At 36.3% G+C, this 17240-nt stretch overlaps 1 protein-coding gene across 2 annotated transcripts in view; it reads left to right on the top strand.

The window, feature by feature from the left end:
* Positions 1–17240, top strand: part of LOC115294408 (cAMP-specific 3',5'-cyclic phosphodiesterase 4D-like) — a 650465-nt gene that overhangs the window by 226975 nt on the left and 406250 nt on the right. Inside the window, exon 3 of one of the 2 annotated variants that reach the window (XM_029942280.1) lies at positions 8103–8160. The exons of the other annotated variant lie outside the window; for it this stretch is intronic. Within the exon in view, the coding sequence (XP_029798140.1) occupies positions 8103–8118 (16 nt within the window). The 3' untranslated portion in view covers positions 8119–8160. Of the gene's footprint in view, positions 1–8102; positions 8161–17240 lie in introns of those variants that run through there. 2 annotated transcript variants of the gene reach the window in all.

The following is a 17240-nucleotide window of genomic DNA, read 5'->3' as shown; positions in this document are numbered from 1 at the left end:
GAAGGGCAGAGAGAGAGAGAAGGGCAGAGAGGGAGAGGAGGACAGAAGATCTGAAGCAGGTTCTGCACTGACAGGAGCCACCTCAATGTTGGCTGGAACTCAGAAGCCTTTAGATCATGTCCTGAGCTGAAGCTGGACTCAACTGGCTGAGCCACCCAGGTTCCCTTTAAATTGCCCAACTCAGTCTTCAGACTTGTCCCTTTACTCCCTGCCCGTCCTACTCTAGCTGCTCATCCACTGATTGATAATTCACAAACCTATTTTTCTGGCCCCAACCATAAGAAGGAGGCATTATATCAATTTTAGCTCAGAATTTCTATAGAGAAGTGTATATAACATACTCATATAACAAATGCAAATACTCCTCTGGGCAGTCTCAAGGTATCTCAAATTTAACACACCCTAAAACAAACTCCAGAATTACTATCCCCAAACCTGATTCACTCTCAGTTGCTCCACCTCACCAAATAGCAGTATTATAATTCCAGTTGCTAAGCCAAACAACTTAGCAACTGTATTTCTTTATTTTTTTTTCTTTTTGATACACCACAACCATCACATCAGCAAAATGTAACTAAACCTTAACTTTTCTTACTCTCTTCCTACCTACTTATTTCACTATGCTCAGTAAATTTCCAGATTGACTACTGAAATAGCTTTGTCTTGTATTTCTACCTTCACACTTGCCACTCTATCATCTGTTTTCAATATGGCAGTCACAGTGTGATCCTCTTAGACTGTGACCCAGACTATTCATTTCTCTTCTCAAAACCTTTCATTTCATTCTGAATCAAAGCCAACACCTCTTCTCACAAACTGCACACCTACATTGTTCCCACTCACCCCCATCCCAGCTTTATTTTCTCTGGTGCCTCATTCCTTCACCCCAGTCCAAACAGAAAGGCTCCTGGCTGTCCTGTCCTGCCTCATGGACTTCACAGTGACAGTCCACTCTACCTGTAATGCTTTTTCCTAATTTCCTTCCTAATCACCTCATCATCGATGTCTTCCCTGAACACATTGTGTAGAGCTGCATACTCTCCTCTCCCACATTCCATATTGCCCCTGCCTTAATTTCTCTCCACAGACCTTATCGACCCAATAGAATATATGTTTATTTCTTTACTTTCTTTTGAATGACAAGAATTTTTATCAATTATGTCATAGTCTAGTCCCCAGAACATATAATAATTATTCCTCTTTATTGAATAAGCTATTTAATTAAATAAATCACATTTGTAGCTTAATTACACAAGTGAGAGTCAATATGTCAATTCTAACTCAGAATTTTTATACAATAATGTATATTATTAAACTGGTGAATACACACACATGTGTTATATTTTTATAGTCTTTGAAAATTCAGTATCTTAATGTTATAGTAATTAATTACCTGACTTATTTCTACAAAAGCTCTAATATACATAATTGAGGTTACAGACTACAAGAAAAGAAAATATGCTGGAGTCTAGCTCTAGCAGGTCCAGGGTTCCCCTGAAGGATGGACGGTGTCGGCGAGAAAGAGTGAGAGTGCCTCAAGTTTCTTTCTGATCACTTGGGCAGGCATCTCTACCCTTCTGGCAGACGTCTCTGCTCTGTCTGATTCTCTAGCTTTATTTATGGTGAATGGTACAAGGACCAGAAAGAGCAGTAAATGTTTTCTCATAGATAATTTTTACAATTTTCCAGGACATGGGTTCTGCAGAAGTAATTCTAGTAATAATGATTGTCATATAAAACTTAGCTATAGGCACTCATGTTGTCATATGGGAAGGGCAGGTTTGTTTTGTTTTTTTTTTTTAACAAAACCTCAGGTCTAGCCTTAAGGAAGAGACCTTTAACCAAGAGGCAAACAGCATTTTTTAGTAAAGGTTAGTTTTTTATGAGTAAGGGTCATTAGGCTGTTTATAATTCTACGAGAAAGTTCCCAGAAAAACAGGATTCTCAGGAGACGTAATGCCTGCTCTCACAGTCCCAAAGATGATTGATACATTTTATTGCAGTAGTGACTTTTACAAAGGTGTCCAGGCCCAGAAGGTAGTCAGTTATCAGTTAATTGCTCAGGGGAAAATTATATATTGCTTGCCATGGTCGCATTAGGATGTATCTAGTTTACTCATCTTTGCCCTGACCAGGTGCAATCATGCCTCAGGGACAGGGCAGGAGTAGTCCGCTCCTGACACTAATCAGCAAAGCACTCCAAGGATTGGTGCCCAAGCAGAAATGAAAGTTACAAGAGGGTAGATTTTGGGAGCTGTCTGTGGGCAAGAGATCTTGCAAGCTTGCCATACCCTCACCAGGAATTTTCCCTCTACCAGTGAGTTCAGATAGCTCCCCCCCAAAATAGGCTAAATTTTGTAGGTCTTCCTTTTTTCTCTCTTTTTATGAAAAATTCAAATATATTTGTCTGGTTCTGTCACATTCATGGAAAGGAGTTCTTTTTAACTTTTCTATACACAGAGCATTATAATGGTTGTTCATGTGTATAGTTTCATTGGTCCAGAGGTCTAGCTCCCCAGGCTATGGGAATTTTCTCCAAAAGGAGTTGAAAAAGTCATTGTTTCAGAAAGAGGTTTAGTTGGTATGAACAGAACCACCATGACCATAGAAATTTTGGAATTTTTAAAAAATAGGAAATGGTCTTTCACAGTTATCTCACCCAACACCTTCCATATAATAAGAAAAATAAAAATATTTTTCATGTCCTGGAATAATTGCTGGCTTACTTTACCCTCACTTGTAGTTCTCTAATGTCTGTTCATTTGAACTGGCCAAATCATTCCTAAAGGCTGCCATGCTAGCCTGATTCTTCCCTCCATAATGATATTCTCTGATGTTTGTATTCCTGGTTTTTCCATCTCATTTGTATCTTAGCTTAAAGGTCACTTGCTCACAGAGGCCTTTCCTGGAAACCCAATCTAAAACAACATTTAGTAACATGCTAGCACATCCCTAATTTTAACTCTCTGAATAGTATGCCTCACTATTTATTTTTATGTTTATTATGTGTTTATTGTGCATCTCACTACATTTAATACAGGCAGTAGCAACCTTGATTGTGTTGTTCACTGCTCTATCCCAAGTGACTAGAGCATTTCTCGGCAGTGAGTTGACGCTCAATAATTATTCATTTAATGAATGAATGACATATTCCCTGTTACTTGTCATATTTGCTTAAATGATTAAAAGCCATCAGGGACGTATGCATGTAGAGACCAACAATTATGGATTCCCCTCCAGCCTCATTATTGGGCATTAAGAAAAGACAAAGACTAGATTAATTGACCTGATCTTCATAAGCCATCAGGGTAACATAGGCCATCAGGTGTTTTTTATTTTGGTAGACTACTCCCTGATACACATATTAATCACAGTTTGTTATTAGTTTATTGATGATATGCATCTCCCATCACCAAGTGCAACCTTGCTTTTCTGCATCTGAAAGAAGAAAGGACTGGTTTCTTTGAGTGTGTGTGTGTGTGTGTGTGTGTGTGTGTGTGTGTGTGTGTTTGTGTTTATTTTTGAGAGAGAATGCTGGGGAGGGACATAGATAGAGAGGGAGAGAGAGAATCCCAAGCAGGTTCTGTGCTGTCAGCTTGGAGGCTGATGCCAGGCTTGAACCCATGAACCATGAGGTCATGACCTAAGACAAAATCAAGAGTTGGACACTTTATGTTATTGAAGTACTTAAGACAAGTTACATTAAAATATAGAATCACCTTAAATCTTTTTCCTTAGTAAAACAGATTACTTGTTGATCAATTCAACAAATGATTTTTAAATGTCCATTCCATACCAGGCTCTTCCTTCTGAGTTTCCCCCTCTCCCCAATGGCAGGAAACAGGCAATGAGCAATTATCTGTATGGCAAGTGCTATGCTTACATGTGTTATTGTATCCTTACTACAATTCTTGGATGTAGGAATTCTTATTCCTTTTTCTTTTAACATTTTAGGGAAATTAACCTCAGAGGAGTAAGATCACATACCCTTGATTCATACTGTTAGTTGTGGAGTTGGGATTTGACCATAGATTTTAATTACTCCAAAGTCTCCCTTTGTATTTATTGTTTGGAAAAAGTATAACCTAAGGAAATATGAATCCTAACAATAGCAAAAATATGAACCTTATAAGGCATTAAGATAATTATAATTTATACAATACAAAAATAAAGTACCCATTCAAATAGAGAATATAGCTATACATTTTGGCCATATGGGGTGCCTGGGTGTCTTAGTAGGTTAAGCCTCTGACTTTGCCTCAAGTCATGATCTCACAGTGAGTTTGAGCCCCCATCAGGCTGTGTGCTGACAGCTCAGAACCTGAAGCCTGCTTTGGATCCTGTGTCTCCCTCTCTCTCTGCCTCTCCCCCACTTGCACTCTGTCTCTCTCTCTCTCTTTCTGTCTCTCCCAAAAATAAACATTAAAAGTACTTTTAAGAATCTAAGTACATATATATACATTACCATAATGTATTACTTTAAATGTCTAAAAAATGGATCAAATTAAATTAGACCTCATCAAAAAAACATTCAAATACATAGTTTATCAGATATGGCCCAAAGTATTGTTATTAGTATACCTCTTAGTGCTTTAAAGTTTTTAATTCCAGGGGATATTAGATTCTGGTGGACAGGCAAGCCAATCTTTAAGTCAACCAGTACTCTTACAGAAATCTTTCGGTTAGCTTGCTGACTAGTCCCAGGCAAATAATGATGTGGACACTATTTCTGAACCAAGGATTCTACTGAATTCAGATTTTGAATTTTGAACATGGAATCCTCTGGAGGCAAGGAGATATTTGTGATTATAACTACCATGGATGTAAGTGCTTCCAAAGGGGAATCGGGGAGCAATCATACAGCTAAATTACCAGCATCTCTTAGGGGTATTGAGAGTATTAACTGAGATAAGAAGTGTTTTGTGATTGTGTGACTGGGTATAAAATAGGCAGGATTAATGTTTAGAATTTCAAGCCCTACCTCCCAGTTGAACCAGCCAGCAAGATCTTCATAGAGTATTTAGACCACAGTATTGATGCTTTTGTTGCTGGTATTTTGTCTGGCTTGGGATTGGACCCAGTTGTCATGAATAGCTTTTTAGCATATAAAAATGAGAGAAATGTAAGCTCATAGAATAAGGGAATCTCTTAATGCAGAGTGTGTGCAATTCTAAGTCAACTGTATCAGACAAATACTTGGTGAAATCAAAGGTGACTCACTCAATTTTGTATTCCTTTAGTCATTTCAAAAATATGTATTCATTCCTTATAAGTATGCTAGCAGTACAGTTGTATTCCCAATGTTTTCACCCTTAGAAATTTCATTATCAAAGTATAAAAGTAAGACGTGCATACTCACATTAAAAATTGAAAGACAACTCAAGACAATTCAGCAGTCTGTGATTAAGTGCCATATGAGTAATATGAACAATAAATGATCTTAGCTCACACAAAGGAAAGATCAAAGGAGACACCATGTAGAAAGTTGGAATTGCCTTGTTTTTGGATGGGATTGTAGATGAGTTGAAAGTGAATAAATAGAGAGTGTGCTAAGCTGGGGGAAGAGATTCCAAAGGAAGTTGAATGCCTGAGACTAGGAATTAGGTTGTAATCTTGGGAGACAGTGGAGAATTGTAACATTAGTTCCTGACCATATTGTGTGGGTCTTTGATTGCCAGAGTAAGACATTTGTACTTAAACCTGAAAACAATGGGGACTCATGGGAGGTTTTCTACAGGGAGTGAAAGGAGAAGACAACATGTTAGAATGCCTTGATGTAATAGAAATGTGCACAAAGTTTTCAAACTAGGGAGAGATGAGAACGGAAGAAAGCAGTTTGAACACTGTTGAACAGTGGTTCTTAAATTTTAATGTGTTCAAGAATCCACCCAGGTATCTTGTTAAAATTGCAGATTCCTGAGCTTTACTCCTAAGATTCTTATTTTTTTTAAATATTTATTTATTTTTGAGAGAGAGAGTCAGATCATGAATTGTGGAGGGGCAGAGAGAGAGAGAGAGGGAGACACAGAATCTGAAGCAGGCTCAGGGCTCTGAGCTGTCAGCACAGAGGCCTATGCGGGGCTCCTATACAGGAAGGGAAAGATCATGACATAGGCAGAAGTTGGATGCTTCATCAACTGAGCCACCCAGGCACCCTTACTCCTGAGTTTCTGATCGAGGGCCATTAATCTTCATCTTAACAAGGATCAGTGCAATTCTGACTTATATGGTCTTCAGGCCACATTTTGAATAGTACTAAAATAGAGAAGGCTGTCACAATAATGCAGGGGTGAAGTGGTGGAGGCTTGTAACTATAATCTTGGAAATAGGAATGAAAAGGAAGTGATGATTATAAGAGATACAGTTAAGGAAGAATTGATATGACTTAGAAATGTTTTTGTACAAGAAATAAAAGGGAAGAAGTAGTCTAAGATGGCATTAATGTATTTTTTAAAGTTATCTATTTATTTTGAGAGAGAGCACAAGTTGGGGTGGGTCAGAGATGGGGAGGGGTGGAGAGACAGAGAGAGAGAGAATTAATCTCAAGCAGGCTCCTCACTGTTAACATGGAGCCTCACAAGGGGCTCAAACCCAAAAACGGTAAGATCATGACATGAGTTGAAATTAAGAGTCAGATGCTTCGCCAAGCCTTCCAGGTGCCCAACATTAATGTATTTAATTCAACAGCCAGGCAAATGATAATTTTTATTTTTACAACTGGATTTGCTAGTCAGTTAATTTCCTAAAAAGGGTCAGCACACAAAGATAATGCCCAGATGTGAACTAAAAAGAAAATAAATAATGAATGTGGTAATAAATATAAATTTTAAAAATCCAGATAAAAATTAAAGTATCATTTTGTGTTATATTCAAATATATTCTAGTGATTATTTTCCCCATTGTGGATTTAAGTGATTTTTAGGCATAATTCCTCAACACCTTTCATCATTAGTTTTTGAACATGGGTATAGAATTCACAATTATCCATATCTTCCCCATTTAGCTAAGCAAGCAACTCTAGGGCATATATTGGAGCATCTCTGGTTACAGTTATTCTACATTTTGGATTTGGGAAAACAATTGTAATTAAAAATAATCATATCCTGAAATCAGAGAATAGACTGGTTGCTAGAGGTAGGATGGGGGCAGGGGAGGCATAGAATGGGAGATGATCAAAAGGTACAAACTTGTAGTTTTAAAATAAATAGGCCCTGAGGATGTAATGTATAGCATTGACTATAATTAATAATAATTCATTGCTTATTTGAAAATTGCTAAGAGATTAGGTCTTAAAAGTTCTTACTATAAGAACAAAAAACTGTAGCTATATATGATGATGAATGTTAAGATATTTTGTGGTGATCATTTTGTTATATATACATATAACAAATCATTATGTTGTACAGATGAAACTAATGTATATCAATTAGATCTCAATAAAAATAGCTTATATTTCCTAGAGATCTATCAGACTATAAACCACAATTCTTGATTCGGGCAGTATAGTTACTGGAATTACAGTAGGTAGTGGATAAAAATATGCAATTTGGGGCCTTATTCTAAATTTGTCAGGGCAAACTCATAAGAAAATCTTAAGAAGGTTATTACTGTTAGGTTCTAGCTTTATCATTAAGTCAGTAGGAATGGTATTGATAAAAGACATAAGAAAAATTAAATTTTAAGGAGAAATTAGTAACTGGAAATGTTTCTTTTGCATGGATATTGCTTAAAATTACTGAAATTTCAAAATTTTTAGTTCTAACAACAGAAGGAAAAGGATGAAGAAACTCAAGTAACTTGAAGAGTTAACACATAGCATATAAATTAGTTTCAGTTCAGAATAAATAATCAGATTCCTCATTCTTCAAAAGAATGCTTGGTGTGAAAGAGGAAAGGCTTTGACCTCTTGAAAGAGATAAGGGAGTTGAGTAAAGAGTGGGGACTTCAGAGAAGGTTCACCTGAGGGAAAAAGGAGCTATCAAGGGAAGGCAGGCCCTAAGTCTCCATTTGTCCTGGTCAGCGGGGTGTCATGAACAGAGTAGCTTTTCCTTTGGGGTGCACCCCCTTAGTGGAACCTATTCTCACACAGTCCTCTCTTCCAGTTCTCCCCGAGACTGACTTGGAGGCTGCTGAAATAGACTTCTTGACAGTCGCTTTTGCCCAAACACAAGGAGGAGTAATCCATCATGGAAACAATGTTATAAATGATGGTTTGTTAGTCATCTAGTATTTTCTTATTCATTAATGGTCAGCACACTATTTCTATTAAGACCCAGATAGTGAATATTTTAGATGTTGTGGGATATATAGCACACAACTACTCTGTCACAACTACTCACTCTGACACTGTAATGTGAAAGTAATCATAGACAATAAAAAAATGAATGGATGTGGCTGTGTCCCAATGAAACTTAATTTACAAAAACAGGCGGTAAGTTGGATTTGTATTATAGCCATAGTTAGCTGACTCCTGCTTTAGTGCAATATATGGTATTTCTATTATGGAGTAGTAGGCTGATTAGAAAGCTACCACTTTGACTGGTTAGGAAGACAAGTACTTTTCCTAGCATAGTTTTCCTAAAGAAATAGTTTGCTGATAAAATAAGGAAAAGAAATGTAAAAGACTTTTGGAGGTAACACAAATGGTGGCTAGAAATTGGGTTACAGTATTTTCTAGTTGTGTAAATCTTGCCCAGTTATTTAGGTCAGTTATGCAAAGTAGGAATGATAATTTCTACCTAATTAAGAGGCTGTGACTATCAATTGCTGTAGCATAAGTGAAATGCTCGTGACAAGCAACATCTGTCATATAGTAGACCCTCAGTAGATGCTAGTTGTCTTCCTTCTCCATATGCCAAAAAACGCATCTGGAATGGAAATAAAAGTAGAAACAAAGCACAGTAGAAGGCAGAAATAGTTTCACATTTAAGATACTATAGCTCTTTTTCTCATCAAAACATTCTTTCCTGGCTGAAACATACAGTTCTATTACTACTTGGATATAGCTAAGGATTTTCAAAGGTCAACACCTAGCATGATACTGTAGAGGTGTTTGGTTCTCCATTTCTATCATTTTATAAATTATTTGTAAATTAGATGTAATCTATGTATACATTTACATACATATATATTATACAAAATAATGTATTATGTATATACTTATATGTATACATATATTACTGATGTGCCAGATACTCTGCTGAGTATTTTGCATTTATAATCTCATTTACTCCTTACAGTAACTTTGCAAAGTCAGTTCTATTATCACCCCTATTTATAGGTGAGATATTGATATGCAGAGTGGTTAATGTAACCTGCAGTCACGTGTCTAGAACATCTGAGAGCTGGAACTGAAACTCAGGACTTTCTGGCTGTAGAGCCCATTCCCTTAATAATGGTGATGAATGACATACTTTTTAGAAAAATATTTATACTCAGTAAGACTCGTGGTTTGAACATGTTTACCGAATACATTAAACATTTGTGGGTTACTTGACCAACATCAAAGAAGGACTGGGTGTGTTAATAAGCCTAGTGTATAACTGGTCACTTAATCCCTATCTTTGAACCTGCACAGAGGCCAGTGCAAATAAATCTAGATCTACATTTGGCACACTCCACAAAGCATTCTGAACAATTCAGTGATGAGATTTCCATTACTTATGCATGAAGAAACTATGCTGTTTTCCATGCACTGAGCCAGGGGGAAAATTACTCAGCCTTAGTAATATTAGTCCATGGATCTTCCTTTTATTTTAAAATGGTAAGGTTATGCTGAGGAGAATAATGGTTAATATGTTTCTTCTACTTCCTCCAAATGCAATGTCAAAACTATGCTCATTAAAATAAATAAAATCTTGAGTCATGGTGCCAAATCTGTAAGAAGATATAGTAAGCAAGCAGAAACATTAAAAACTAATATGTTGGTCAATCTGCTTTGAATTGTGAATTCTATATATTTTTTCCTATCCCAAGGTTCTTATTTTCTTTTATTCTGCTCACAAAGTTGCATGGAAATTTTAAATTCTGCCAAAATGAGAGCACCTTATCTTAATGTTTTTCTTAAGTACTATTTCATTAAAATTTTTGCATTCAAAAATAAAGTGAATCACTGGGCTACAGTTCAAATTAGGTTGTGAGTATGCCCCAGCTACTGATCCAAATTCACTCTCTTTTGGAGGGAACATGTATTCCTTGAGGACAGATTAAGAAGCTAGTCTTCTCTCAATGCAGGGAGCCTCTTCGAAGTCTTGTTTACCTCAGATTGTAAGGGTGAATTGTGACACTTCTGAAAAATAGTACATTTATTATGACTTGAGGAAAAGCCATTTGACTTAATGAGTTACTCTTACTGATCTTTCAGTTAATATTATCTATAGTTACTGTAGGATTTGAATCTGGTGGGCTTGGATAATTATCTCAGATTATTCACATACCCCTTGGAGGCCACTGTGTGAATAGTCAGTCCTAGAATAGCTTTATTCCTGCAAATTGAGAGAGCATTTCTTCTTCCCTCATCTATCATGGGCACCTAAAACTTGGAGCTCTTTTCAGTGTGTTTCCATACCTAATTACTGTCTGGTTTAGGGAGATAAGGGAAGAATAAAGCCCCCAAAAGACTCTTTTCATTTTTATGATATGTGCATGGTATATACAGCACAGTATTTTGCATAAAATCTGGAGTAGAGACAGACCTGGCTTTCCATTCATCATCTAATTTAATTGTCGTCATCCAGACCACCAGCAGTAAGTTTTGACTGGGTGTTTAAAATGACAGTCTTTGGATCCACTGCTTTCCATGAATGACTTTACATAATTCTTACAAATTCCTATCCATGTATTTTGTCACTATACTGTTTTACAGATGAGGACACTAAAACTCAACAAAGTTAGAAAATTTGCCCTCCAATCATACAACTTTTGGGAATTCAAATTATTTCTGATTCCTATACTTATTATCTTAACTAGAACATTTAATTTTATTTGTGAGGAAATTGGAACCCTCACAGATACAAGACATGCAAATGGAGCTCCAAGCACTGGCCTAGAGCAAGAGTTCCACAACCGGTAGTTTGAATTGTAACCCTGGCCTTACCCATGTTGTGCATACCCTTCAGTAAGTTATTCCTTCTCTGTGCTTCAGTTTCTTTATCTGTACAATGGAAATAGTGATAAATTATTTCCTGAAAAGCAGTTCGAAAAATGCCTGACTCATAGTAAACTCCATAAATAGGAGTTGTCGTTGGAATTTAATTAGTTACCCTTTGCTCCATTGTCTTACAGCTTTTACCTCTTAGAGCACTTAACATTAGGTAAGTGCTGGTTTCAGGGATTTACTGCTATATCTTCTATTTGGAGAACATGAGATAACATTGAGAAGATAGATATTTTTTTCTGTTTCTTCTTTCTTCTATTTTTCTTTCTTCTATACTACCTTAATTCTTCTCTCTTTTCTATTAACTCCACTTCTTGATCCTTAGGCAACTATCCTCAGTTCTTCTTAGTCATTACTATTTCTTGCTGTGATGTTTCCTGGTAGCTAAAATGTTAGATGACGATGGATGTGGTATTTTAATGACAGACATTTGAAAAATCAAAATCCTTCCTAACCCAGAGAAGGAAACTTTCTGGGAATCAAGAGGATGTAGGGACTTAATATTTAGGAATAAGTATGTCAGTAAGGGGGAATCACAGCCAAAGAATGAAGCAGGTTCACCTTCCATTTGAGAGCTACATATATCTTTTCATAAAAATTTGTTTTCTAATTCAGTGCTAATTTAAATTTTGAAAGGAGGATTAATTCTATTTTAAAGGCATTCACAATTATTTTATTATTCTTAGCTCAGAATTCTATTTTGACTCACCATTGTTTTTTTAATGCTGCCACATTTTTTTAAAGAATTTTTAAAACATTTTAAAATTTATTTTTGAGATAGAAATACAGTGTGAGCAGGGGAGGGCCAGAGAGAGAGGCAGACACAGAATCCAAAGCAGGCTTCAGGCTCTGAGCTGTCAGCACAGAGCCTGATGTGGGGCTTGAACCCACGAACCTTGAGATCATGACCTGAGCTGAAGTCGGCCGCTTAAACAACTGAGGCACCCAGGCACCCCTTTGTTGCCACATTTTAAAACGTTTGTCCAGTGATTTAATTTGGGGAGTTTGCAAATACAGAGTGTTTACAGATTGCCTGCGGCGCTCTATCTTAAAGATGTAATTTTCAGAGTATCTAGGTGGCTTAGTTGGTTAAGGTTTCAACTTCAGCTCAGGTCATGATCTCATGGTTCACGGGTTCAAGCCCTGCATTGTGCCCTGTGCTGATGGCTTGGACCCTGGAGCCTACTTTGGTTTCTGCGTCTCCCTCTCTTTCTCTGCTGCTCTATCTCTGTCTCTCAAAAATAAATAAACATTAAAAAAAATTTTTAAAGTGGAATTTTTCAGCTCCACAGTGCTCACTGGTTGTTCCTGCCCACCTCAGTTTTATCTCTTCTATTGGTGATGATGTGGGTTCCCTGCAACTGATTCTTATAAATTAGTTGCCCCTCTAAACTCTCCTAACATTCTAATAATTTATCCCCATATTCCTGTTGTATATGTAGATAATGATATCATCAGAAAATAATGACAGTTTTGTTTCTTCCTTTTCAATCCATGTATCATCAATATCTGTTTGTGTGTCTTATTAAGCTATCTAGGACCTATATTTTAGTGTCAATTACAAGTCTTGATAATGAAACATTTATATCTCATACCTTGCACAGGTATTCCTTTTTTTATATAATTTATTGTTAAATTGGCTTACATACATTATTGCACAAGATATTTCTAATATTTTAGCTTATATTGTCTCAGCTCTCTAATTCTGTAGTAAACTATCCATCCACTGCTATTATTAAAACATTTCATCCCATGACATTTTAATTTCACAACATCTATATTTAGTTTCTCCATTTGTGATCGAGGCAAGATCACAGGTTTTGGATTGATTGGCCAGGACTCATGCTCTGGCTTTTACACTAAGCACATATCTGACCTTAGGCAAATAATTGCCACCTTCAGCTTCCACTTCCATATATGTAAAATGGAGTTAATGCTAGAAATCCTTTAGTCAATGGGGTGCCTGGGTGGCTCAGTCAGTTAAGGAGTCGACTTTGTCTCAGGTCATGATCCCACAGTTTATGGGTTTGAGCCCCGCGTGGGGCTCTGTGCTGACAGCTCAGAGCCTGGAGCCTGCTTCAGATTCTGTGCTTCCCTCTCTCTCTGCCTTTCCCTGCTCACACTCTGTCTCTCTGTCTCTCAAAAATAAGTAAACATTAAAAAAATTTTTAAAAAGAAACCCTTTAGTTTAGAAAGACATTAATTACAGTATTCAACTCAGTTTAATAGGAGCTTTATAAAATGATAAATATTTTAAATTTATATTTTCATAAGGGGAAAATGTATACATTTTTGCCTTACCACTGCCTACCTTGTGACTTCTCAGTGTCTTAAAGTTTAAAGTTAAATCTTCTGTGCATTCAGAACTTAAAGATTCTTAACTACGTTTGGCCTTTGGTAAATTAGGCTTAATTTCATAGAAACGACTCCTTCTCATAATCTCTTTTGCATGTATGAGATTGAGAGTGACATTTCAAAGTCTTTTGATTTCTTTTTAAAATTTAATTACCAAACACTGGAAGCTTAGGATCGTCTCTTAAAAGTCAGCTACAAGCTTTTGACAGATGGATATTTAGCACCTGAGTAATCATCCTTTAGGTTTCACAAATCTGTCACTTTGAAAGTTCTGTGGCATCTTCTAAGGGATTTGTCAATGTCTAGTCATTTTAAGTGTGTTGCTGCTGTATGATCAGATATGATTTTGTAGTTATTTCAATGATGAAACAATATATAGCTTCAAGTACTTTTGAATACCTTGTTGCTTTACAATATAATGTGGAAGTATGGTCTTTGTCTCTGAAAGAACTATTTATTTTACTTACAATAGATGTTTGTCTCTGAGGCATATTTTCTTGCTTTTTACATACAGAGTAATTCATCTCTTCAGGGAGGCATTATAGTGTAATCTTTTGAAGACATTTTAACTGAATATTAGGTGTCTAAATCTCATTAATTAATCTAAATCTCTTAAATTAAATATAAAATTCAACTGTGTGCTTCTCTAGTATACGAGAATACTAGTAACAATTCATAAATCTTTGCCATGCCAACATGGCCCTCATTTGCAAATAGCCTCATCTTATTTTACCCTAGGCCACTGGTTGGCTTGGTATTCCCCAGTATAACAGGCTGCTGCTCTGTCAATGTCTTTGCATTTGCATTTATCATAGCCTGAAATGCTGGCTCACACACTTAGTGGCTTCATCCCCAAACATCACACTCTGACTTCTCAATTTGCTTCAATTTGCTTTATAGCACTTAGCTTCATCTAGAATATTTATGTATTTGAGTGGTTACTCTCTTTCTTCCAACTAGAACAGGAGAGCCAAAACTGTTCAGTGCTATTCACCTGTATTCCTCCAGATCTTATGTTTGGCACATATTAAGTGTTCAGTAAGTATTGGCTGAATGAATTAATGTTGGGACAATGAGGTAAGAGATGTTTTTCTGTGTAGAGTTAAGATCACCTGCATTATACTCAGTATCTGCAGGAGATTGGCACAGTCCTTTCAGTCTCTATAGAAAGATGCCTTGTGATTTTCAAAATGTTAAAATGTGAAGAAAGAGGTATATTGTTATAGGGATTAGATAAAATAATGTATAAAAATTATTTGGCAGAATGACAAAAGTTAAATCTTTAATAGATACAGTAAACTTATTCTATCAGAAATCATCATTTCCTGTCACAATGGAAATGTTGGCTTTGGGCCAGTTTAAGGCCATCTTTACCTTAAAGTTCAATCTACTTTTGCTTTCTCAGGACATTCTCTCATCTGTTTTTCTCCTCCTTCCTCTCATAGCCTTAATTTCTTTTCTGTTTGCTTCCTACTCATCAACTTACCTAATTGATCCAGCAGGGCCCCTTTTGATAATTTATAGAAAGTAACTATATTGCCTAGTGGGGGCCCTTCCTGAAAGATTCATTATGAGATGTTTGCATACTTGACTCCCTGTCCTTCTCATAAGTATATAAAATTTCTTTACATTTTCTGAATTTTCAGTGCCCCATAATTTCTCTTGTCTCTAAGTTTCTGCCTTAGCGAACTTTTGTGTGAATGCCTTTGCCTTGATGCTCCCCAAGACAAACATACATAGTCACACACATATGTTTATACAAGGTATGATTAACTAATTTCAGCTTGAACTTGAGGTCTCAGCTCCTTCTTTGTGAAGACTTACTGACCATTAAGATTTGAATATTCTTCCACTCCCCATCAACAGCTACATCTCACTGTCTCTCTTATCTCCCTGAATTGTAGTTGTTTGTCTATTTGTTTACTTCCCAAAGTTTTTGAGGACAAGTATTTTTTTTCATCTTCACCAATTAAATACCAAAACCTGAATGCTAATTGACACATAGTAAACAACCAATATTTTTAGCTTAAATTGACAAGTGAAGTAGTTCATTAGAAAGTTATAAGATTGGTTTCTGGTAGTACTGAAACCTGGCCAGCCAAGCAGTTATTGTTGAATTTGCTTCAGTGTGACAATTGAAGAAAATTGTGGTCAAGTGTAGCACTTCTTATTTTATCACATATTTGGTGTTTGTCGCATATTAGAGGAAAACCTTGCTAAAATGACCCAAAATATTGAAACAATGAGATAGGGACTTTAGTATTAATACTTAGAGTGGTAATATTGACAATACAATCTAATATATATAGATTGTAAAAGCCCTTCATATAACCATAAGAAATGCCCTAACCTTGTTCTGAAAAACATTTAAGACCTGAGTGAAATCATAGACTCTGAAAGCATGCTTTGGTTATTTCTAAGTAGGTAGCAGTTTGACCTTGTGTAAGACAGTTTCTAATGGTGAACCTTTCCCACTATATGCTGTGTAGCATCAAGCTGATGTGTTCTAACAAATAACATAACACATGTGTATTCTACCCAGAATATATGCAAAAAGAAAATTTAATTTAAATATTTGTGCCATCACAAAGTTACCAGTGTACCCTTAGTTATCATAACTTAACATTTAATTCCGTGTTCTGAATTGAAATGGTGCTTGTTCACTCTTAGCTTTTCATTGACCTCATTTCTGCTAGCATTTTCCATCATTATTGACAGGAATGTTTTCCCTTGTTAGTTGTCCAGCAGCATGCTGAGTGATTGATTGGATTGCTAGGACAGATTTAAAAGGCATTGGCAGAAAAGGATGGTGGTGGTGGTGTATAATAATCTATGTACCATGATAATGTACCAACTAACTGATTATTTAGGTTCATTTAGGAAAAATACACTGATCATTTATGTGAATTTTTCACTTTTTATACTTGTGTGCTGATGTTGAGTAATGAAAGCTTTCCAGGAGGCCCAAATGAACCCAATAGTTTTTAAAGATCCTCTCTGATTTTACCTATAAAACTCCATTTTATGGTCAATATTTGGGGAAAATGGATAATTTATTTGACATGTAAGAATGGAAAATTGATGTCCCCATTAAGTATTTCCATTTTGGGATGTTTTAAATATGACTGTAAAACCCTTAGATTGATGACAAGAGAAACACCTGGGTGGCTCAGTTGGCTAAGCATCTGACTCTTGATTTTGGCTCAGGTCATGATCCCACCTTTGTGAGTTTAACCCCCACATCAAGTTCTGCTCTGACAGCCCAGCTCCTGCTTGGGATTCTCTGTCTCCCTCTCTCTCTCTGTCCCTCTCCTGCTCATTCTCTCTCTCTCTCTCTCTCTCCCTTTCTCAAAAATAAACAAATAAAGATAAACAAATAATAAACAAAAAAAGATTGATGAAAAGAGTTTTTAAGTGAAAGACAAGAAGTCTCAATTTTTAACTGTATAAAGATTTTCTTTTAACATAGACACAACAAGAGTCATAGCTAAAGTGTATATTTTCATGAGATATGGGCTCTTAAACCAGTTTTGTCAGGAAATATTTGAGTCATAGGGCAAGTCAGCCAAGAAAAACTAGAGTATTTTTGCAACTATATAATGAGGGAATAAGTCTGGGTTGGTAGTTATTGATATCTTGAAGTCAGTTAAGGAGTTTTTTTAAATGTTGTCATCTGGGTCCTCCCCCTGGAAATACTCATTTCATTTGTTTAGGTGTGGCGGTGGTTTTC

Source organism: Suricata suricatta, chromosome 6 (assembly GCF_006229205.1).
Source record: "Suricata suricatta isolate VVHF042 chromosome 6, meerkat_22Aug2017_6uvM2_HiC, whole genome shotgun sequence".
Taxonomy (NCBI): Eukaryota; Metazoa; Chordata; class Mammalia; order Carnivora; family Herpestidae; genus Suricata; species Suricata suricatta.
Note: the sequence above shows the minus strand (reverse complement) of the source record. Positions and strands in the feature narration are given on the sequence as shown.